The 22,590-nt window shown below is 44.4% G+C and overlaps 1 protein-coding gene across 3 annotated transcripts in view; it reads left to right on the top strand.

Moving 5' to 3' along the window:
• The window catches only part of GNAS (GNAS complex locus), a 128,214-nt gene extending 105,912 nt beyond the window's left edge, over nucleotides 1-22,302 (top strand). For all 3 annotated transcript variants that reach the window (XM_069953999.1, XM_069953996.1, XM_069954000.1), the window contains 8 exons: nucleotides 4,151-4,248; nucleotides 13,958-14,012; nucleotides 14,535-14,608; nucleotides 14,862-14,920; nucleotides 15,789-15,909; nucleotides 16,249-16,379; nucleotides 16,519-16,586; nucleotides 20,785-22,302. In XM_069953999.1, the coding sequence (XP_069810100.1) occupies nucleotides 4,151-4,248; nucleotides 13,958-14,012; nucleotides 14,535-14,608; nucleotides 14,862-14,920; nucleotides 15,789-15,909; nucleotides 16,249-16,379; nucleotides 16,519-16,586; nucleotides 20,785-20,931 (753 nt within the window). In that variant the 3' untranslated portion in view covers nucleotides 20,932-22,302. The remainder of the gene's footprint in view (nucleotides 1-4,150; nucleotides 4,249-13,957; nucleotides 14,013-14,534; nucleotides 14,609-14,861; nucleotides 14,921-15,788; nucleotides 15,910-16,248; nucleotides 16,380-16,518; nucleotides 16,587-20,784) is intronic.
• Nucleotides 22,303-22,590: the final 288 nt, after the last annotated feature.

Below are 22,590 nucleotides of genomic sequence, written 5' to 3'. Positions count from 1 at the left end.
ATGTTATATGTTGGAAATATGTGAGAAATTATAAAGCTGTGTTCACACCCGCTTCTGTCATGGAGACTGTAAAAAATATTGGACAGAATAGCACAGCATGCAGTAACGTAAGTGGGGCTCACCAGGTGCCACTCATGTTTGGCGCAAATTTTCTTATTTTTTTTTGCTGGAGCAGAACAATTAAATAAAAAAATAAAATGTAGATGAGAACCCAGTCTCTGTAGAACGCTTGCCCACCTACAATGCTGCTCGGAGATCTTCTGCAACAATGCAAGAGAAGATCCATTTAAGGGTGTGTTCACATGTGCTTCACCCATACAAACCATGTGGCAACTAATTGAGAGCTGTGCACTGGTCACAGATCACTTATGATGGTAGTGTGATGCATCTTAAACCAACTTCATAGACATGTGCATTTACTCATAAATAAAACTTTGCTGCACTCCTTTCTGAAGCTTGGATAGATTTTAACGTTTTTTTTTTTTTTTTCTTCTTCTAGGATTAGAAAAACATTGCTGCTTTCTTCCATAGACAGCACCGCTCTTGTCCTTAGTGTGTGTGTTTTGTTGCAACTTGGCTCCATGCACAGCAGCGGAACCGATCTGTAATATTACACACACACTGTGGCCCGGTTTGTGGAAGATGGCGGCCATGTTTTTCTAAGCCTGGATAGGTCTGTATGGCAGGTCACATTTTCACTTAACAAACTCACGGGCATCGGCACAGTGCAGCATATCTCTGATGCCCTGCCAACCTGACGTACGCAATAAAAGGTCCTGAGGTCTAAACGGTACAGATTAGATTGAGGATCTGCATTAGCGTTACTGAATCATACAGGGAGTTAGCTCATGAATGGGCAAGATTTAATCAAAAGACACTCATTTTGGCTCTTTATAGTGATGTCAAAAGTTTTCCTGTTTGGAGGTCTAGGCGTTGATGTCCCCACTGATCAAAAACGCCAGAAGCACTTGGTTCGGCAATAAGTGGGGTCTAGCACCTGTATCTCAGCAGATGGGTACCAATCATATGGCATCTCAGCAGTGCTGCTCCCCACAGTGCACCTGACATGCCACAGCTGGAGTAAGCCAGCTGTATCTCCTGTTCACCATATGGGTGGGGAGGGGGCGTGGCCTCATCCCGCACCTGATTTATGCCTGTAAACCATGGCAGAAATCGATACCTGTTGAGGAGCAGGTGTAAAGCAGGTTTCTCTAGGAGGCGTTCTCCTCTTAGTGAATGCAGCAGGGTAGTTGGAGGCAGGTGTAATCATGTAGAATATGGGGCATTTAGCCCTATAATAAGCGTTGCCAGTCCATACATTCAGTCCATTGAGTGGGCTTCTGCAATTAGTGCTTTCCAATAGAAACCTGTAGATTAGATATACAGTATCTGAGCCATGTTCCTCCTTGAAGGCTAAAAGCTGACTGAGTAAAATCTTGTATTTGTAAGCCTTTCCTGCACAGGGCTTTTAATTGGCTTTTGCAGTCACATGATTAGATACAGCCATTTGCCTAGTTTATAGGCCAATGCACAAGACCGTGCTTTTTCCCGGAACACAGACTGCAAATGAATAAAGGACACGTCCCTGCACGGACCGTATTTGTGGTCCAGGCTCCTAGACTTTATTGGCTGCCTATCTGTGATTCTGGGTGTTGCCTGATTTCTTCTAACTACAGCGCCACATCTGTCCATTGGCAGTGGATGGTAGTGCAGCTTGAGTCCATTGGGATAAACTGCAATACTACATATAACCTGTGGATAGTGGTTCTGTTCCAATTGGATCATCATTAGAATTCTGCTTGCGTGTCCAGATGCTGAAGCCATGAAGTGTACTAGGGTTGTGGCTGGAGTGGCCAATTTACAGTAAAAACTAGGCGTATCACTGTTGGCTCTGCAGTCTGCTAATCAGGCTGCTGTCTTTGAAGTCTGTGCCGCTTCTCCTGGGGTACCTGGAAAAGATGGATCCAGCCCTGGAAAACTTCACCCAGTTTCCCAGGACCGGACCTAGCTTTTCCCAGCATCGGAGTGGAATGGCAGAGACTTCAAAGGCCGCAGCCTGATAAACCGACTGCAGAGCTAACAGTGATTCGCTTAGTTTTTACTGTAAATTCGCTCCTCTCTAGTTGTGGCTATGCCTATATGATGGTGCTAAATGCCCGGGCTAACAACAGACTTTAAAGGGTTGTGCCACCATTAAAACACATTGGTGGTCACAGGTGGTCCTGTGACATCATGCGTCAGTGTTTCCCAGCCTGTGGCCCGCTACACCTCAGATGGGAGTTGTAGTTTAGCAATAGTTGGAAAACATTATATTACACCAAGTAAACACTAGGATGACGTTGTTGCGGAGGTTTAAGTTAACACACCAAGTTCGCTTGAGCTGCACAGGATGTGGTGCTGTGACATTGTGCATGCCCCTGATCTGCAGCACTGCTAGGGAATGATTCTTAAGGGTACAAACACACACACCGTATACTCAGTGTATTTACTGCTGCGAAACGCAGCAGATACGCAGCAGATTAGATCTAAATAACTGAACACAGCATCAAATTTGCACCATCAAATCTGCGTATCTGCTGCATATACGGGGTGTGTGTATTTGTACCCGAAGTCATAGGTGGCTGGTGTCGATTACAGCTCCCCTAGTGGAGTAGGCAGGTAATCATCTATTTGTTTGATCCATAGTATGTCTAGCTTATTATCCTGCAATCCTAATTGGCCTCCACAATGTGACTGTACCTGTATCACACAGAGAACAGATGCCGTCCTTAGGCACACGCTTAAATTCCTAAGCGGAACTTCACATAGAAATGTCGAGAGCAAGCTATCCACCTACGCTTTTTCAGAATGCTCATACCAGTCTAACCAGTGCTGCAAGGTGCCAAACTGGGAACCATTTTGAAGAAAGCATTCTTTCACTGAAACCCTTTCTCCCCTCCCATCACACAGGTTGTCTTTGTCTCGCCCTAATCTGAACTGGACTGTCCTGCACATTAATCATAGGAGCCCTCTGCCCCCCCCACTCTCAATGTTCCCCTAACGCTGGCATGTGACTAGTGTGCTTATGCCAAGCGACTTATAGCCAGTGAGTAAAGGTGTTTACATGGATAATAAATACCCCCCAAAATGGACAGCCAAACCTCAGGAGGAGACACCCTTTAAGAGTGAGCTCAGACACCCCCTGATTTGTGGCAGGTAATGCTGCATCTTAAATCTACAGTATAAGTTCCTTGACAAATCTAGGTTACTCAGATCTGCACTGCGTGTTTTGTTGCAAATTTTCTCAGCGTGTTTTACCCTTTCGAGGAGAAGTCTGTAGTGAATTTGCAAGTTGGTGCAATTTTGCGGCAAGATCTGAATGGTGTTTTTTGTTTGCTTGAGTAAAACCTTGTAGGACAGATGTCCTTATTTAGAGGAATCCTGGTAAGACTCCAGATCCTCTCCTAAGATCGACAGCAGGATGGCATCAGCACAGAAAAGATGGTGCCACATCTTTTTTTTATTTATTTATTTTTATCAAGGGAAAAATCTTATTGTGGCTTTTGTCTTATGTCTGAATGGAGTGAAATGTAAAGGTCTTCTCTATCAGTGGGCATAGGATTATGGATTTAATAGTATTTGTTTTGCCTTATCTGTGTGTTTTGTATAGGTTTTCCACTTAGAGTCTTCAAACCCCTCTTAAAGTGTACCCGTAGTTTTGTAAAAAATTTTGACGTGACAAAGGGGTCAAGCTGTGATTTTCCATTATGACTGACCCCCTAGCTACACCAACATCATCTGTCTGTGGACAGTTGGGAGAGCCCCACACACCTTTATACATAAAGTCTAAGGTACTATTACACAAAGCGATTATTGGCCAACCATGGCTTTTGAATTAAAGCATGACCTAAAATCCTGGCTGCGATAGCGACGGTCTGCTGGCCGTCGGACCCTGTAATAGGAGTGGTGGCAGCAGACTACCACTCTCTCCTGTGGGCCATATGGATCTAAAGATCCTCTGGCTGCTCCCCGCTACGCAGCTCATCCCCCACCCCCTTTATCACTAATGCTGTGGTCTGAAATGGTACAAACCTTCTACATCCAGCCATAGTGTCCTGTTCTCTACTATTTGTAGTCAGAGCACTGTTAATGCCTTCCCATTCTCTTTCAGGAGTTTTATGAGCATACAAAAGCGCTCTGGCAAGACGATGGAGTGAGAGCCTGCTATGAAAGATCGAACGAGTATCAACTAATCGACTGTGCACAGTAGTAAGTGTGTCCTCTCCCCAACACAACATCTGCATGTTCTTTTACAATTTATTGCTTGGTGTTTAATAGACGCCCTGCAGGCCTTTTTTTGTCACCCTTAACTGGGTTGTCTAGGCATAAATAAACATGGGCACTTTCTTCAAGAAACAGCGTCACTCCTGTCCTTAGTTTGGGTGTGGGCCTTTCAGCTTCATTCCATTGAAGTGAGTGAGCAAAATTGTATTACCGCAAACAACCTGGGGACAGGGGTGGTGCTGTTTTTGGGTTCACATCTGCCTGGTACGGACTTGTTTTTATGTCTGTATTATGGCTGCAAGTCCCAGTCCAGCCACAAGTGTGATCCCAACCTTACTGTTTTGCATTACTTTTTGGGAGTTTGCATGGGTGAAGTATAGGTGCTGACACCCCCACCACAACTGTGAAAGATAGGGTTAGCTGTGTATTAGCTATAATCTTTCTATGAGCCTGGACACCTCTCAGATTTTCTCTGCCTCTTCATTGCAGTGCTCAGTGGGTTTCTCAGCACCCATAATAAACAGTAACCCTTTAAGTGTTCAGTATATTGACTGGCTGGGCACAACCTCTTGTCTAGTAATGGTTTACCCACATATGATTTTAACAGTTGTATGGCATACTGGACAACACTGGTACAGAGCTTTCCCAGTGAATGAGAGGTTTTAGCTCCCTCATAGCAGTCTGCATTTCATGGTATAAATTCATAGAATAATGGGAAGTATTAGCATGTGAGTGGCCATCTTGTCTCTGTTTTACAATGACTGCAAAATTTTCTGCTCCTTGGTTTCCTCGTATGGCACACAAGTGACTCTTTGAGAATGCGGCAGCAGAGATGAAGTAGGGGGCTGTGGTAGGAGGTACCTCAAGTACTAACAACACAATAGTGCATATTGTTTCTGGATCCTGGACTTCTCGCAAACGCTGTCCTCCTGCCTCCGCAAATAGCTGACACATTCCGGCAGTCCCACTTGTCACAACAGCCGTGTCTTGTCCTCCTTCTAGACAGCCCCATGCACCAGGATACACATGATTATTGGCTAATCTAGAGCTTTGCTTGTCCCTGGTACTGAGCCAAGTACCCCTAGTGTAATGCTCACATGTTGCATATGTAACTTAGCTTAAAAGAGAATGTCACCTTGATTTTTCAATGATTTTGGCTCCTTATGAGGTAGGCTTGTATTACTTTCTCCTTTAACAGATGAGCAAGAGGGATGTGCATGTTGGCTTAGCAGCCCATGGTAAATTTGTGGTACCTCATATTTAGCCAAGGTGGCTGCCATAAGAGGAGTGACCTGTCACTTAAAGGGTCATTCCAAGATAACAGGATAGGGTCGTTCGGATAGCCCCTCCCACTTGTCCCCACTCGCTGTCTGTGCATGTATTAGCACGGGCAGCAAGCAGGGGATTGGGCGGGAAAGTGAGCACTGAGATGACAGGTCGGTGCTCGCTTCCCTGGTGCATCGGGACATGTAATGTAATACAGCCCTTAGGGTCTGACTGCAGGGACCCCCACCTGTTACAAGAGTGCGAGTCTCTGTTCACTCATTATTCTGCTATCTCTGGTAGTCTAAAAATGAAAGAATGGAGTGACGGACACACGACCTGTAGTACATACCCTCCTATGGTATATAAGCATTTATAATTGAAAGAGAATATGCCAGTAGGACCAGTGTTTACTTCATGATGGTCCGCCATGATGTTCTCAGGTGCTTCAGTTTACCAGCTCTGTAGAGGGAACAATCTTGGAGAATCCCCTAAACTCTACATCCTAGATGCTTGGCAGAAGAACACCTGGTCGTTCTAGTCTGCCCTTCTAGTATTTCCTTTTTTTATCACCTTAGGGTAGATATGTTCATGTGTATATGTAAATGTCTTATTGTGCATGAGACTTGGTGAGTGCTCTGCACCTGTGATCGGCTAGGCTTGGCGTGCCATCCATACAGGAAGAGTGGCAAAGTGTGCTTCCTCCCCTGTTCGGCAGAACCTTTGGCAAGAATGACGAGTTCCACGGAATTTTGGGTGCACTATTGCAGATGTAAACGTAGGGGCACACATGTATTTATGCACATAGGTCTCTATGCTTCTAGAGAAAAATATCGGGATGAGATATATGGAAACATTCTCAACACCTGTACTTCCTAAGGGACTTATTATCAGCCTATATTACCCTGTGTAATAGGGCCAACAATCAGCTGACAAAAAAATCATTGGTAAAGGGTTGTATGAAAGACCCAGTGATGGGTCAAACAGCCCTCTCTGTATGTTTATTGGGTTCTGTGACCGAGTGCCACTCAATAAGATCAGTGCACATTTAGGCTAGTCACATGTTTAGTAGTTTTTCACGACTATATGATGTCTCCAATCATCTTCAATCTGAAAAAAAAAAGAATCTGTATTACATTACATCCGCAATCTGTATTTTTGCGGATCAATGGGAATGGTCCATACTAAAGCTTGTCAGTGATTTTTGTGGATGCGTAAATCTACGAACAGTGTAAACAGCCCAGTAGAAATCAATGGACCCTAAATTTGTCTGTAATTGCAAATCTATATTTACGGACAAACCTACAGAACATGTGAATGTAGCATTATAACACAGCTCGGTGATGTAATACAGCTCTTAGTTTGGCACTGGTGGGGGGGGGGCTATATGTGTGGGATAGCCACTTCTGTAAGACACCTTGTGAATAAAATCCAAGTCCCTGAAGTAGCACTGCAGTGTCCTTGAGTATGGGACTATGCCAGTGTTGCTGTGCACTGCAGCATAGAGGATGGTAGATGACAGATACAGGATACAGAGCCGTCCTTGCCTTGTGTCTGATGTGTGTAAGGAGCGCAGGCTTGTTAATGCTGGGCTCCAGTGTCTGCAGTTGGTATTGGGGCGGATCGCTCACCGGACTGCCCCACATGACGTCATGACAGCTGATCAGTGTCTTGTAACGCCATTGGCCACTTTCGCCTTCACTTTTCTTTGCTTCCTCCTCATAGCAGGGCCCCAGTGAGGGAGGCTTCCTACCCCTGCAGGCTGCCAGCTTTATGATGGGCCAGATGGGATTGTGTATGTGTGCAGGAGGTGATATGGCGACTGAAAGATTTACTGCAGTGCCCGTGTCCGCCCTTATCTCTTATTAAACATTTACATAGAGCTGACATAGGGGGAGCAGAGAGGGAAGGCTGAATGCCCACAGTGTGCAGTACAGCCACTCTTGTATTGTATGTCATGTTTCCACACCACTGCTTGCTTGTTACAGATAAACTGCGCAACTACAGGCGACATCCAGGATTTATTAAGGGATCCTAGGAGTTTGGCTGCAGATAGTCTGTGTGTCTATAGCTGATGCAAAACTACAGCTCCCATCATGACTGCCAGGGCATGATGGGAGTTGTAGTTTTACAGCAGCTGGAGAGACACTGGTTTACGGTATATAAGGCCTCATTCGGATTAGAAACTTTTTTTGATGGATCCCATTGACTCTGAGGTTAAGTGTTCATATTATTGCCTGCCATAATAGTACTGCAGACTGTGCCACTCTCATCGAACACTGTAAACCTGCAAAACTCAAGTGTTAACCTACCACCTCTGCATTTAGTGTCAGTATTTAGAGCTCACGGTTGTGTGAATGGGGCCGGATTGATGGTCTAAGCGGAAACTATGATGTGCCCCATCAAACTGCTAGGATTCTGTGATGTGTAGGGGCTTGCAGCTCTCCGCCCACCGTGCTGATGAAGAAATCTGTGTGTGTGTGTGTGTGTGTGTGTGTATGTGTGTGTATATATAGATATATATATATATATATATAAATATGACATTTAGGGTGCTGTATAGACTGGGATCAAGGGTCCTATATGAGATCTAGTGTGCTGTATAGACCTGAGATCTAGGGTCTTGTACACACTGTGATATAGGGTCTCATATAAACAAACCAAACATGACAAATCCGTAGTGTGTGTGTATAATATATATATATTATACACACACACACTACGGATTTGTCATGTTTGGTTTGTTCTGTGCATTGGCACTTTTCAGTTTGTATGAGACCCTATATCACAGTGTGTACAAGACCCTAGATCTCAGGTCTATACAGGATCCTGTCAGCCTATGCAGGACCCTTGATATTGGTGCATATAAGACCCTGTCTTCCCTCAGAGACCTCATGTGTCGTGGCTGACGTCTCTAGCTGCATGTAGGCCGGCTAAGGAGGAAGTAGTCGTGTCTATGGGACATGAGAACCACTTGACCAGTGTAGTGGGTTCCTAGATTGTGAGACTGGCAAATATGAGCTTCCCATCGGCGGAGACGGGGCCCCTCCTTCCAAACTGCTTGTGTAAACTAGGAGCAGCAGAGCTATTTATAGCCTGGCTGCAGTGGCGGGCGGGCGGAGGATGGGGGGAGTGGTGGGAGGCTGGGCCCTAGGTCATGGAGGAGGGCACACCAAAGGGTGGATCCCCTCCTAGCTGCCGGATGGACGTTCTGCTGAAGGGAAATAGCATCAAAATGACTTTCATGCCATTGAATCTGCAGCCTAGCTACGAGCGTCCTCCAGCTCCGTCTGCCATCAGTGACGGCTGCTGGAGAACCTGTCTGTGTTACATGTGATCAGTGGTGGCTGCTGCCTGGCCACATCACTTTACACATAATACAATCCAGCAGTAACAGAATTTATCTTAGTCTGTCATGTTTTATGGTGCTAGATTGCTCAATCTATTGCTCTGTTATCTGCATTGCCAGGCTGCCTTATTGTCTGACCAACTGCAAATAAGGGTAAGTTCACACTAGACAGATTTGTTAGGGGAATCTGCAAGAAAAGTCTACATAAAGTTCTGCAGATCTTACCCTTTATTGCCATTAAATGGGAACAATATGCAACATCAATTGACTAAATCTGAATCCGCAGTCCAGAAGGTTTCTGTAGTCGGTAGATGAGAGTAGAAAACTTCTGCCCTGCTGGTGCTGTAGTGTGCTGTGCACGGAGAATCTGCAGCACATCTGCCTAGCCAGCTAAGCTTTGGCTGTCCATGCATGATAGGAGTTGTAGAATGCAACAGCTGGAGAGCCAAGGTTCCCTACCCCTGCCCTAGTCCCTGCCCCTAGACAGGTGACCATATAATAATATGAGGTGTGCAGCACATCTGCCCTCTATAGACAGTTACAGGTAACCATATAGTAATATGAGGTGTGAGCACTGGGCATTACTGAGGGGGATGATAGGTGCACAAAAGGGGGGCAGGAGGGAAAGCAGGGTGTTTAGTATTACATGGCCTACATACTCCTCACAGCAACTGTTTACTGAATCTGCCTGCAAGGTCGTGGGGCCCCTCTGAGGAATGCTCCGGACTCTGCAGGGTAAAGCTGGCTACTTTTTTTTTTTTTTTTCTTTCCTTTCTTTACTTAGAAAATTATGACCAGAATTAGAGGTTCTGGTGGTGGTCTTATCTAGGACAGACCCTCTTACGTCAGCTTCTTAAAGGAGTAGTCCTGTCTGATTATCTTAAAGGGGAATCCAAAAATGACAGGGGATGGGGTGCGGGAAAATAATAAAGTATTCTTGCCTATCCTCATGCTTTGCAGTGCCGCTGATGTCCTGAAGCTCTTCTAGCTACAACGACATGTACCTGGCTGATTGATTGCCCGCTCAGCTAATCAGTGACTGGGGGGGGGGGGACATTACCCCAGTAACTGACTGGCTGAGCGGGCAGTCGCTCAGCCAGGCCATGACGTTGCAGCTGGAAGAGCCGAGTGGGTGACATAACAGATTTCCAGCAGATAATAACACCAGAGGGCAGAGGACCCAGGAGCAGTGATTCGGAGGCACTAGGATGGGTGATTTTACATTATTATTTTCCTGCTCTCCCCTGCCTTCCTCAATTCTTTTTTTTTTTTTTTTTTTTTTTTTTTTTTTATTTGGTGGGAATTCTCCTTTAAAGGGGATATAGAGTGGAGACCCTATCACTAGGATATTCAATCCTTTTATGATCAGAGGGGGTTCAGCTCCTCCTGGAAAAGAAGTGGCTGCAGTACTAATACATTGCTGCAAATGGCTCGCTCTTTCCAGTCAAGATCACACCCACCGGACTGTGCAGGGAAAGTGCACGAAAATTCCCTAGAGATTTATGTGTACTACTGTTGGCTCCGGTATTGAACACTGTACTTAAGGACACCCCATATCTATTGTAAATGTCTTTACTAGAGAGATGAGCGAATATACAGTAATAACGAAGGAAATTGCTTTGTTAGCTCAGCACTCTGCTCATCAGCCTGCTGCCTTTTCACTTTGTGCTTCATGCCGTTCCGCTCTGGTTGCTTGGAAAAGCTGTATTCAGTCCTGGGAAAGTTTCCCAGGATTGGATCCAGCTTATCCAGGCACCTGGGGTAGAGCAGCACTAAGTTAAAAGGCAGTCTTTACCATTTGGATCAGTTCCTTTCTTCTTGGAAGAAGTCTAATGTAATCGTGTGTAGGCGTGCTGCAGGGTTTCTCTGAACTATTGTATTGGATGACAATAAGTTTACAAGTTAGTGGCCACTTTAGAAGTGCTGAGTGCAGGCTGCCGGCACCCGTACGAGTGCTCCTATCCCACCCATGAATGATGTGGAAGCTGCTGCGAGCATTTGCACAGTATAAAGAGTGAATTGTGGGTTTTGGTGAAGGGGGGGGGAGCAGTTGAATGGTGTGTCTTTGTTCTGCCGCCTGGCCCCGCTCCAGAGATCTCTCACAAGGTTTCGTGCTGACAGGCTATTTATAGTAATATGGCCCCATTGTCATGACAACAGAGCTGGAGGCCAGGGCGCGGGCAGCTATTTCTGGACTATTTGTAATGTAACACTGGGAAAGTTAGATTATCCTCTCAAACTAGTCCAACTTCAGATAACAAATCCCACTCCCCTCCACTATCCGGCTCCATTCTCACACTCATCATTGTGTTTCCACCTCTCGTCTAGCAACTTTTTGTAAGATGGAGGCTCCGGCAGGTGAGGCACGCTAAGTTGACTTTCCCCATGGAGGTGTTCCTCAGCGCTATGGCTGGAAGCAGCAGAGCCTCGCTTCTCGGATAGCTTTGCCCCTCTGCCTCAGTGTGGGAGGAATGTGCGCTACATCTAGTCGTCTCATTGCTCAGCCTCTCGCTTTGTGGACGGTTCGGATAAGTCGCATATGGGTTGCCCTCGTATAAGTGGTGCAGAAGTATGACTTTGAGGACTTTGTGAATGCATTGTATATGCACTTCAGACTCTTCTTTCACTTCACATTATGTTGCAGCCTTATTCTAAAATTAACAAATAGTTTCCCTATGATTCTGCACACCCCCCCCCCCCCCCCTCCCCCGACCATACTTCACTGTATAGATGGGATTGGGCCAGTGATGGTTGCCTGGAATTAAGGCTAAAAAGTTATCTTAGCTTTGTAGTAGCGGAGAATCTTGTTTCACACAGTAAAAGACACCTAAAGGAATCTCAGACTTAGTGGTGGCTTCTTTCTGCCCATGAATCTCAGATTGGGGGAAGCTGCAGTGATTGTGATCTGGAAGTTTCTCCCATTTGCACACAGTATCTAATGGTGCATTTACACAGAGAGATTTATCTGACAGATTTTTTAAGACAAAGCCAGGAACAGACTATGAACAGGGAACAGGTCATAAAGGAAAGATTGAGATATCTCCTCTTTCCAAATCCATTCGTGGCTTTGGCTTCCAAAGTCTGTCAGATAAATCTCTCTGTGTAAACGCATCATCATGGAGGCCACTTTTCTCTGGGGAACTTTCAGTGCAGCTGAAATGTTTTGTCCCCTTCTCCACACAGTCCTGTCTTAGAGCTTTACAGGCAGCTCTTTCCTCCTCTCGGCTTAGTGTTCGCTCTGATATACAATGTCACCTGTAAAACCTTATATAAACAGGGGTGTTTCTCTCCAAATCCTGTCCAATCAGATGAATGTATGACATGTCATGTAATCAAGTCGTAGAAACATCTGAGAAGATCATGAGAAATGGGAGGAGCCAGAGCTGAATGTCACGTTTTATAGCAAAGGCTCTCAATAAGTATTTTCTTGCAACATTTTAGTTTTTTTCCTTTTTTTTTTTTTTCCCCCCCCCCCCCCCCCCCCCCCCCAAACAAAAATTCCAACGTTTTATTTCAACCTTATTATGGGTTACGAGGTGCAGAGTGATGAGGGGATTAAGTTATTCTTTTTTGGCCTATCTTATTGTGGGTGTTATCCAGTGGGACAGATGAGCGCAGTTTCCAAAATTCATTTCAGGTCTAATTTTGTTAGAATATTCTATCAAATGTAATTAAGGCTAGATAACTTTGGCCTGAATATAGAGTCCGCCAATAAGGCAGAAGATAAACGGCTTTTTAGGGTAATAATAATGAAAGTAGTAGTAGTATAGTGTAGAACATGACGGCCAAGAAAAACAAGGACAGGAGATGTGCAGCTGTGTAGGGTGGTGGTACAGTATGGAATATGATGGACTATGCAGGAGATGTGGGTATGTGTGGTAATAGTAGTGCAGTATGGAATTTGATGGACAAAGCATTGACCAGTGGCGTAGCTACCATGAATCCAGGGAAGGCAGTTGCTATGGGGCCCCGCACTGCAGGGGGCCCCGCCTGGCCTGTCTGCCCTGTCTTTATGGTAGCTACGCCCCTGACAGTAAAGCACCCTGTCAGAGACGCAGAAGGGAGCGTCTTCAACCCTCTCAAGCACCTCTGCACCTCCCCCTGACACAGACCCTGAGCGTCCTGCACCAGTGTCCCCCTCTCCAGAAGTGGCAACAGTCCCGGGTAGGTTCTGTTAAACCCCGTCCCCATTGCGGCAAGCCCCGCCCCCACCACGGGTGGGATATTTGCTCATGGCAGAGAGCACAGGGCCTGAGGAGGAGAGACACCGCAGGAAGGATGGTAACTATCACTGCCAGCTGGGAGTCTCCAGCATCCCTTGCATCCTGTGTAATGGGGTCACTCAGCTTCCCTGGCATCCTGTATAATGGGGTTACCCAGCTTCCCTGGCATCCTGTATTATGGGGGTCACTCAGCTTCCCTGGCATCCTGTATAATGGGGTCACTCCGCTTCCCTGGCATCCTGTATAATGGGGTCACTCCGCTTCCCTAGCATCCTGTATAATGGGGTCACTCAGCTTTCCCAGCATCCTGTACAATAGGGTCACTCAGCTTCCCTGGCATCCTGTATAATGGGGTCACCCAGCTTCCCTAGCATCCTATATAATGGGGTCACTCAGTTTTCCCAGCATCCTGTATAACTGATGGCTTTATTGCAGCCTACTATAAAGTTGTGCTATAGGATACATTGCCTGATCTGAGAGAGAAGCCCCGGAAAGCTCCAGCGATGTTAAGGGTGAACACCATATATAGATAGGTCATGTATGGTAACTGGCCATATATGGAAGGTTACATCATCAGGGGTTCCCTGGGGGAGCAGCTGTTGGGAGCTCCATGCAGAGTGGCAGGACAGCTGACAGCCATGTAACTGGCTATGTGGTAATACAGAAAGTCTGATAATGTCATTTCACCAGGAATGGCTGGTTATAACCTTTTCTCCTAAGCCATTATATGCTTTTTTTATGACATCTGATAATCCAGAATATATGCCAATGAAACATCTTTTGACTATATTTATGTTACATTTAGTAAATGTCCTTTAAATTGTGCGGCTATAATTGTGTTTTTTTTTCCCCCTTCCAGTTTTCTAGACAAAATTGACATTGTGCAACAGAATGACTATACACCGACCGATCAGGTAAGTTCTTATGTGAAGGGCATCGAGATCATACTTGGATTGCTATGGGTTGACATGCAATTCTTCCAGGTAACTGTTATAAGTGGGTTGCTACATAAAGGAGTAGCTTTTGCATCACTTGTACTGCTCCTAAATCACAACTATTGTTATACCCCAAGGCCCTCCTGACATCTTATAAATAAATACTAAAAAGATAAAAAAATATTACTATTTTCCCTTTCTGCACCATAGTGCACTGGTATATCCAGGCAGTGTTAAGGATGTATGGAGAGGGCCTGGGAGCCTGATCAGTGACTGGCATTGAAACTAGCTCTGATGCCAGTCCGCATATCTAGATGCTGCTATCAGTAGTAAACCAATATGCGCCTGGCACTTTTTGGCTCCTATCGTGCATTATTCATGGTCCGGGTCCCTGTCTTTCGTGTGCTGTGGACCGTTACATATGATTTTACCACAGTTTGCAGATCAGTTTATGGCTGTAACCTCTAAAAACTGTTAATAAACCCTTTGTTCTTGTCCTAGGATTTACTACGCTGCAGAGTCCTGACATCAGGAATATTTGAAACCAAGTTTCAGGTTGACAAAGTGAACTTTCAGTAAGTAAAGGAATAGAAGAAGCGTTGGGGTTTTGTTTATGTGGAATAAAGCCCATGATTATCCTAGAACAGAACTGGGGTGGAGGACACCCCATGTCTACACATACTGACAGCCTACATTCGTATAATAGTTTCATATGGCGCTATTGAGGAAGTATATACCTTGTCTGGGGCAATGGCTGAGCATGCAGATGAGTAGTTAAGAGTTTTGTTTTTCCATTGCTTTCTGTAAATAAATGTTATGTCTCTTTAGCATGTTTGATGTTGGTGGCCAACGTGATGAACGCAGAAAATGGATCCAGTGCTTTAATGGTAAGATCGGAAAACTTCCTGTCATATAATGAGAAGAAAAAAATAAAATTTCTGACAAGAAATGGCTCTGCAAAAAGAACTGGATTTGGCGATTCAGAATTTTGCCATACCTTCCAGTTTCAGTGTGGGCCTAACCAGATAATGCAACCAAGCTGGTTTCCGATGTGTGCCACAATACAGCCACATATTTGTATCCCGTATTGGCCATGACCTATGTTCCTAGGGAACTAGGATACTTTCAGTTCAGTTTATTGGACCATTTGCTGATCCAAGTTTTGTGACTATATAGTATGCATATGTTTGCATCCATTCTAATTGGTTCTACTAGGAAATGATTTTACTACTTTGCTGTTAGTTTGTATTAGAATGTCAATACATGTCAATCCCGCTGTGAGTATGTAAGTGACAGCTCCCTTAATCCCCGCCAGCTGGACTATACTGTACCTGCTGCACACTCCGGCTTGCTTCTTGGGTTCCTAGCTGGACGTCCCACTCAGCCACTGATTGGTTGAGCGGTTCATCCAGACGCCAGGAGCCCCCGAAACAAGCCGGAGCGTGGAGCAGGTTACTGTATGCTCAGGCCGGAAGGGGGGGGGGGGTTAACGGGGCTGTCACTTACATACTCACAACAGGATGAGTATGTATTGTCATACAAATTTACAGGCAAGGGATCCGCTGCGGGTTTCACTGTAAATTTGCAGTGTGAAATCAGCTGCAAATCTGGTTCATGTGAATCTGGTCTTAGGCTGGATATGGGCATATCTCGCATTATTGCCACCTGTGCAGAACTGACTAGGAGATCTGCAAGGAATTGAACCGGCGAAGAACATGTAACGTTCCTATGCTAACACACATAATTTTGTTTCAGATGTGACTGCGATTATATTCGTGGTTGCCAGCAGCAGCTATAATATGGTGATCCGGGAGGACAATCAGACCAACAGACTCCAGGAAGCACTAAACCTCTTCAAGAGCATCTGGAACAATAGGTAGCCTATCCATTAGATGTCCGCCTCTTTCTAGCTGTCATATTTTTCCTGTATATATACCCCAAAAGGGCTTGTCTCATTATGACAACTCTTCATATAAGTTACTAAGCTTGTGACTTGCACTCTAAAAGCAGACAGCCCATACATTAGTCAGCCATGTTTTGTTGCATTTTGATGAAGTTTTATATCTCTTAATGAGGGGGGGGAAAAAAAAACAAACCGTATTACAAATGCAATAAAACTGTGTGAACGCCTAACTAATATCCCATTAGGTGACTGGATGGACATAGCTTTAGACACCTGAAAAATTTACCTCTTGTGTTGTTGTTCTCTAAATAGGTGGCTACGGACCATTTCAGTCATTCTCTTCTTGAATAAACAAGATTTACTTGCAGACAAAGTTACGGCTGGAAAATCGAAAATCGAGGACTACTTTCCAGATTTTGGTCGTTACACCACCCCAGATGATGGTAGGTGTTTTTCTTGGCACTTGTAATAAATCGTATCTGTGTAATATATAAAATGTTGGCGCCAGTCATTACTCCACACCCCCTACCCCCAGTTATTTGTTAAATGTGCTTTAGTAATAGTTTTTTATCGTCTTTCTAGCAATTCCAGAACCCGGGGAGGACCCGAGAGTCACAAGGGCCAAGTATTTTATTAGAGATGAGTTTCTTGTAAGTCTTACAATTTTTTTACCTCATTTTTATATTTTGTTTCAGATGTAAAAAAAATCGAGAAAAAAAAGTGTTTTTTTTTACATTGAAAATAATGGATCAACATAACAGCACATCCTTGTTACTGCCTAAACAAGCCAGATTACTATACCATAGAACAGTGTTCCTCAACTTAAGGCCCTGCAGATTTTGCAAAAGTACAGCTTCCACCATGGCTAAATTAATGGATTCGCTTACTTATGAGGATTTTATTATAGCATGTATTGCCTCCTGACCCCACCGAACATAGGAACTACCCTATTGGAAAGCACCACAGGGAACAGCAGCATTAAAGTAGCATGAAGCAATGCACTAAATAAAAAAACACTGGCTTAATAAAGGCATAACAGCTTATCTGATGGATGTCTATTTGTACGGTAGTATGGTTTGACCTGTGCACGCTCCACTGATGTGTGAGACAGCATATATCACTGGAGTGACCACCAGACCACCTGTTCTATAAGAATCTGGGAGAGCTTTACTTAGAAGAAGCTTGTTGTGAAACAGGAGCTAACCTGCATACAGACAGTTCCGGTTCTGTCGAAAGAGTGATCTCCTTTTTCTAGCAAAGGTTCCTGCACTGCAGCAAAAAGGTAGCCTAATTTGGGGAAAATTTGATCTGGATGAAGAAACATTTAGTCTGTAGTGTGAAGTATGTGTTGTAAATCATATAGTATACTACAGGATGTAGCTAAGAGAGCGTTCTCTTTTAGCTAGTGAGTTTCCTTTTCTTATTGCAGAAAAAGCTGTTCTCTCCTTTTAACCCCTAGACGACCCAGGGCGTATAGTTACGCCATGGAAGTCTGTCCCCAGACGACCTAGGGCGTAACTGTACGCCCTGGGTGTTTCTCCCGCTATGAAGCGTGCTCCGGAGCGGAGCGCGCTTCATAGCAGGTGGGGGCCGGCTGCAATCAGCAGCCGGGACCTCACCGGCAATGACACGCTGCAGCGATCGCGCTGCCGCGTGTCATTAACTCCTTAAACGCCGCGACCGCGGCGTTTAAGTGTAAGTGACAGGGGGAGTCCCCTGTCACTTACCGATCGGGACCCCCGCAGTGTGACTGCCTCCGTGCGGTCCGATCGGCGATCTGCTACACTGAGCCTGCACAGGCAGGCTCAATGAGCAGATCGCCGATAACACTGATCAATGCTATGCCTATGGCATAGCATTCATCAGTGTAAAAATCAAACTAATCTATGTACAAGTCCCCCAAAGGGACTTCAAATGTGTAAAAAAAAAAAAAGTTATAAACACTAACACACTACCCCAAAACCCCTCCCCCAATAAAAGTTGAAATCACCCCCCTTTCCCATTATATAAATAAAACATATAAAAATAAACAAATAAACATATAATATACCGTAGCGTGCGTAATTGTCCGATCTATGAAAATATAACAAGCGTCATTGCGAACGGTAAACGGCGTACACGAAAAGAGGGAAAAAAGTGCGCGGATTACAGATTTTATGTTACATTATATATAAAAAAAAATTAATAAAAAGTGATCAAAAGTCCGATCTTCACACATATGGTATTAATAAAAACTAGAGATCATGGCGGAAAAAATGACACCCCATACAGCCCCGTAGGTGAAAAAATAAAACCGTTATAAGCGTCACAATAGGCCCATTTTATTTATAATTAATTGCCAAAAAAAAGGATTTCATTTTAAAAAAATATATAACATTAGAGAATCTGTGTAACCTGCATATGGTTGTGTTCGGGCTGACCTATAGAATAATAGTATCATGTCGCTGTAACCATATAGTGCATTACGTAGACACAGGAACCCCCCAAACGTTACCATATTGCATTCTTTTTTGCTATTTCACCAATTTATATCTTCATAAATAATATATTTGGAATTCCATCATACATGTTATGGTAAAATGAATGACGCCATTACACAGTACAACTATTCCTGTAACAAATAAGCCCTTACATGGCCTGTAGATAAAAAAACTGAAAGTGCTAGAGCTCTTAGAAGGGGAGGAGGGAAAAACGGAAACACTAAGATCAAAATTTGCGCGGTCCACTGGGTCATTTTGGGCCTGGTCCTCAAAGGGTTAAGGGTCTGTCCACACGTACAGACTTGCAGCGTAAATCTCGCTGTGAGTCTGGCAGGTCCTGGCAGTTCACTGTCACTACATACTCGCAGCTATCTGAACGGCCGCTGCGAGTATGTAATTCTGCCGGCCCCTTAACCCCTTCGGCTCCCGCTCTGCTGTGTCTGTATATACATTACCTGTCTCCTGCATGGGGTCCCGGCGTCCTGCTCTCCCGCCCGGCCAATCAGTGTGTTGCCCAGCCGCAGCCACTGATTGGCTGGGCGGGAGAGCAGGACTGTGCAGTGAGGACAGGTAACATAAATACAGACAGAGCGGGGCCGGAGCCAAAGGGGTTAAGGGGCCGGCAGAATTACATACTCGCAGCGGCCGTTCAGACCGCTGCGAGTATGTAGTGACAGGGAACTGCCAAGACCTGACAGACTGAGTTTTTACGTGTGGACAGACCCTAAAGAGGAAAGTCAACAAATAGGTGAGGAGGGCCATGCAGGGCACTTATTCAAAGGCTTATCCAAATATGAAAAGTTATATAGAGGTCAGTTTTCCCCAAAAAAAATTGATCGGCAGTGCACATGCTCATCCACCACATTCATAATTTAAAAAATAAATAAATAAATTCCAGACATTGCTGAGCGGTAAACTTCGCAATGTTTGAAAATTCCTTACCCAGTGAATAAAGAGGTGGCTGAGCATGTGTGCTGCATCTCCATTCATTTGGAGGGCAAGTGACTTACGTTTTCAGGATTGGTGGAGGCCGCACCGGTTTGACCCCCATCGTTTCGCTATCATCGCTTATGTGAATAGTTCTTATGACATGAGACGACCACCGATCACATGGTATGTCTGGGAGAAGCATGCGGTAGATCACTTAAAGTGACACTGTCACCTCAGTTTTCATACCTTATTTTATATCCTACAGCATCGTGCTTGTTCAAGTAAAAAGTGATCTTTTATCAGCTGCAGATTGTGTTAAGTGGACAGGGCTTCACAGCATTAGCGCCACTTAGCCCCGCCCACAGTGCCACCGTTGGCCCCCTCGTCGGCCATTGGAACAGGCCATTGGCCCCCTCTAGGTCGGCCCACTAATGGGCAATGAGAGGGCGGGGCATGTGTGGCTATGATGCCACGGAGGGGAGGGGCCAACAGTGATGCTGTGGGTGGGGCTAAGTGGCACTAATGTTGTGAAGCCCCGCCTACTTAGCACAGTCTGCAGTTGATAAAAGATCACTTTTTATTTGAACAAGCACCATGACGTATGAAAACTGCTAAGTTTACCCATTACACCTGTGTAGAGCAGTCAGAATGCAAAAAGGGGGTGACAGTGTCACTTTAACTGTCCATCTCACTGTAGGAAACGGGCTACATAGAGTTGCAAAGGAGCTCTTCTCTAATTTAGTGCAGGTTCATTGAGTGGAGTGAAGGCATGTTGCTGGGGGTTGGGGTTGGAAATATATAGTGATCAGTGGGGTCTAAGGGCTTTCAGCAATGGTCAGCTATCTCTTGTCCACCGCCTGTCCTTCTGATAAACAGGAACAGCCAAACATTTCTGTGTTCTCTATGGGGAGGGGTAAGCTTATCTCTCTGAATCTCTGAATTTCCATCATGACTAGAGATCAGCGAACCCGATCATTGGCCATTTGATTAGCGGTGGCTGCTGAAGTTGGATAAAGCACTAAGGATATGTGGAAAACATGGATATAGTCATTGGCTGTATCCATGTTTTCCAGACAATCTTAGAGTTTTATCCAACTTGAGCAGCCACCACTAATCAAATCAGATGGACTTGAGCATGCTCGAGGTTCGCTCATCTCTAATCATGACCAACCCCTATCACCACTAACATCATCTGTTGGTGGTGGTTCTAGACTGATAGCCAAATCCGTTGTGTGTAGCGGACCTTTAGCAGTGAGACCCAAACTAAACTTTTGATATGTCTACATGACAATATATCTTTGATCTGTTTTTCAATCAGAATTTCTGGGAAGGCTATATTGTAAAACCATGTTGGCACAATTGCCCTGTATATACTCCAGGCACATTTAGATTATTAATTCCTAATTGAATTAACCTTTTGTTCTTCTACCCTCTACAGAGAATCAGTACAGCAAGCGGGGATGGGCGGCACTACTGTTACCCTCACTTCACGTGTGCAGTGGATACGGAAAATATTCGAAGGGTTTTTAATGATTGTCGGGACATTATCCAAAGGATGCACCTCCGTCAATACGAACTGTTGTGATGGAGATATTCTAAAAAAAAAAATTACCCCCCCCCTTTTTCCCCATTTTTTCCTGTGTTTTTTTTTCTGGACTCTTAATTCAATTAAAAAAATTTAACTACAAAGATTCCCCCCACACAACCATAAAAACAAAGGGGGTGGGGGAAAAATCCACCCATGAAGGGATGGAAAAACTGTGTGCAATCTCCCTCTCCGGCTTGCACCTGTTTTGTTTTTTTTGTTTTTTTCCCCTTTACTTTTTTTGCTTATTTCCCTGCTGTCGGACAATTTGTGGAACTGTTAGCTTGCTGTCCCTCAATCCCCATCCTACTGCCCTGAAACAGCACGGGCCGGCGCCAAATGTACCCTTGACTTATGGACTCCCATCCTTACCCTCATCACTACCCACCCCTTTTTAAGATGCCAATGTTAAATGCAGTGCGTGTGGAGGATTTTGACTTCATATAATGTATACACATGTCTGGAAGAGGTCTGTGCAGTGGGCTGGAGACTGTACTGATTTTATTTCCATCCCTCGATACGGGCCTTGTTCTGTCCTCCGGACCTTCACCCATTATATCAACTTTGTATTCCTTCACTGCATTGCTGACCGCCGACTGAAAAAGGACACTTGACTCTTGTCTGTAATATTGTGTCTTGATATTACGGAGCTGGGAGGCTCCCTGCCATCAGTGGGAGGGCAGTGGCAAGAGATTTTATGCCTTTAACAAGGGTGCCATTTTTTCTTTCTTTTTTTTTTTTTTTAGAAAAAAAAAAACAATAAATACTTCGATATGAATTTCAACATATCAATGTATTTATTTTCAAAAACAAACAAAAAAAAACCCTGGACATTTGTGCTGAGTTAGCCACGCTTTATTTTTTTCCCTACTCTTTCCCCACTTTGTCCTTTAAACAAAAATCCTTGTGTGATCTTTAAATCTTCAATCCCGAACAGAATGTTAGACCTCTGTCCTCACCGACATGATCACTCCCTTTCCTTCTGTACAACACCCCTCACTTTTCTTTTCATGTTTTTTTTTTTGTTTTGTTTTTATTTTACTGCTGGATTATTCTTTGTACAGAATGTAAAATGTATTATTTTGTACAACTTTATTGAAAAAAAAAATAACTTGTAGAAGAGCTTTGTGCCTTGATTTTGGCAGTGCCCTGTACAATGAGCTAAGATGTAAGTATGTCAAATTACTCTGTATAGCAATGTCACCTTTGCCCTCCCCCCACTCCCACCTTTCCCTGTTTACCTTCCTGCGTTCACTCAACATGGGGCAAATCGATCTGTAGTACTAGTTATTTTTTTTTCTTCTTCCTGGTTTACAAAAAAAAAGCAAAAAGCTGTTGAGTAAAAAAAAAAAATACGAAAAATTGTACAAATGTTGCAAATTTAACCACTTTTAAAGTGGGTCTTCATGGTGGGGACCTACTGTGGCTTCATCGTGCTTTTAGCTTGATCTCATTTAAACATCTATCCAAGTGCAAAAACCTGGCTTGTTTCTACATAAACCAAATTTTGCTACAAATAAGTACTAGTGCTTTTATCCTTCACAAACACATGGCTACTCTACCACAATGCTGCAGTTTAGCCTGATGCCTGTACATGTGCACCCATCTACTACACAGTAATAACAATAGCCCAAAATAGCTTAAAGTGACACTGTCACC

This window comes from Dendropsophus ebraccatus, chromosome 14 (assembly GCF_027789765.1).
Source record: "Dendropsophus ebraccatus isolate aDenEbr1 chromosome 14, aDenEbr1.pat, whole genome shotgun sequence".
Classification (NCBI taxonomy): domain Eukaryota; kingdom Metazoa; phylum Chordata; class Amphibia; order Anura; family Hylidae; genus Dendropsophus; species Dendropsophus ebraccatus.
The sequence above is the reverse complement of the archived record's forward strand: the minus strand, read 5'-3'. Positions and strand labels throughout refer to the sequence as shown.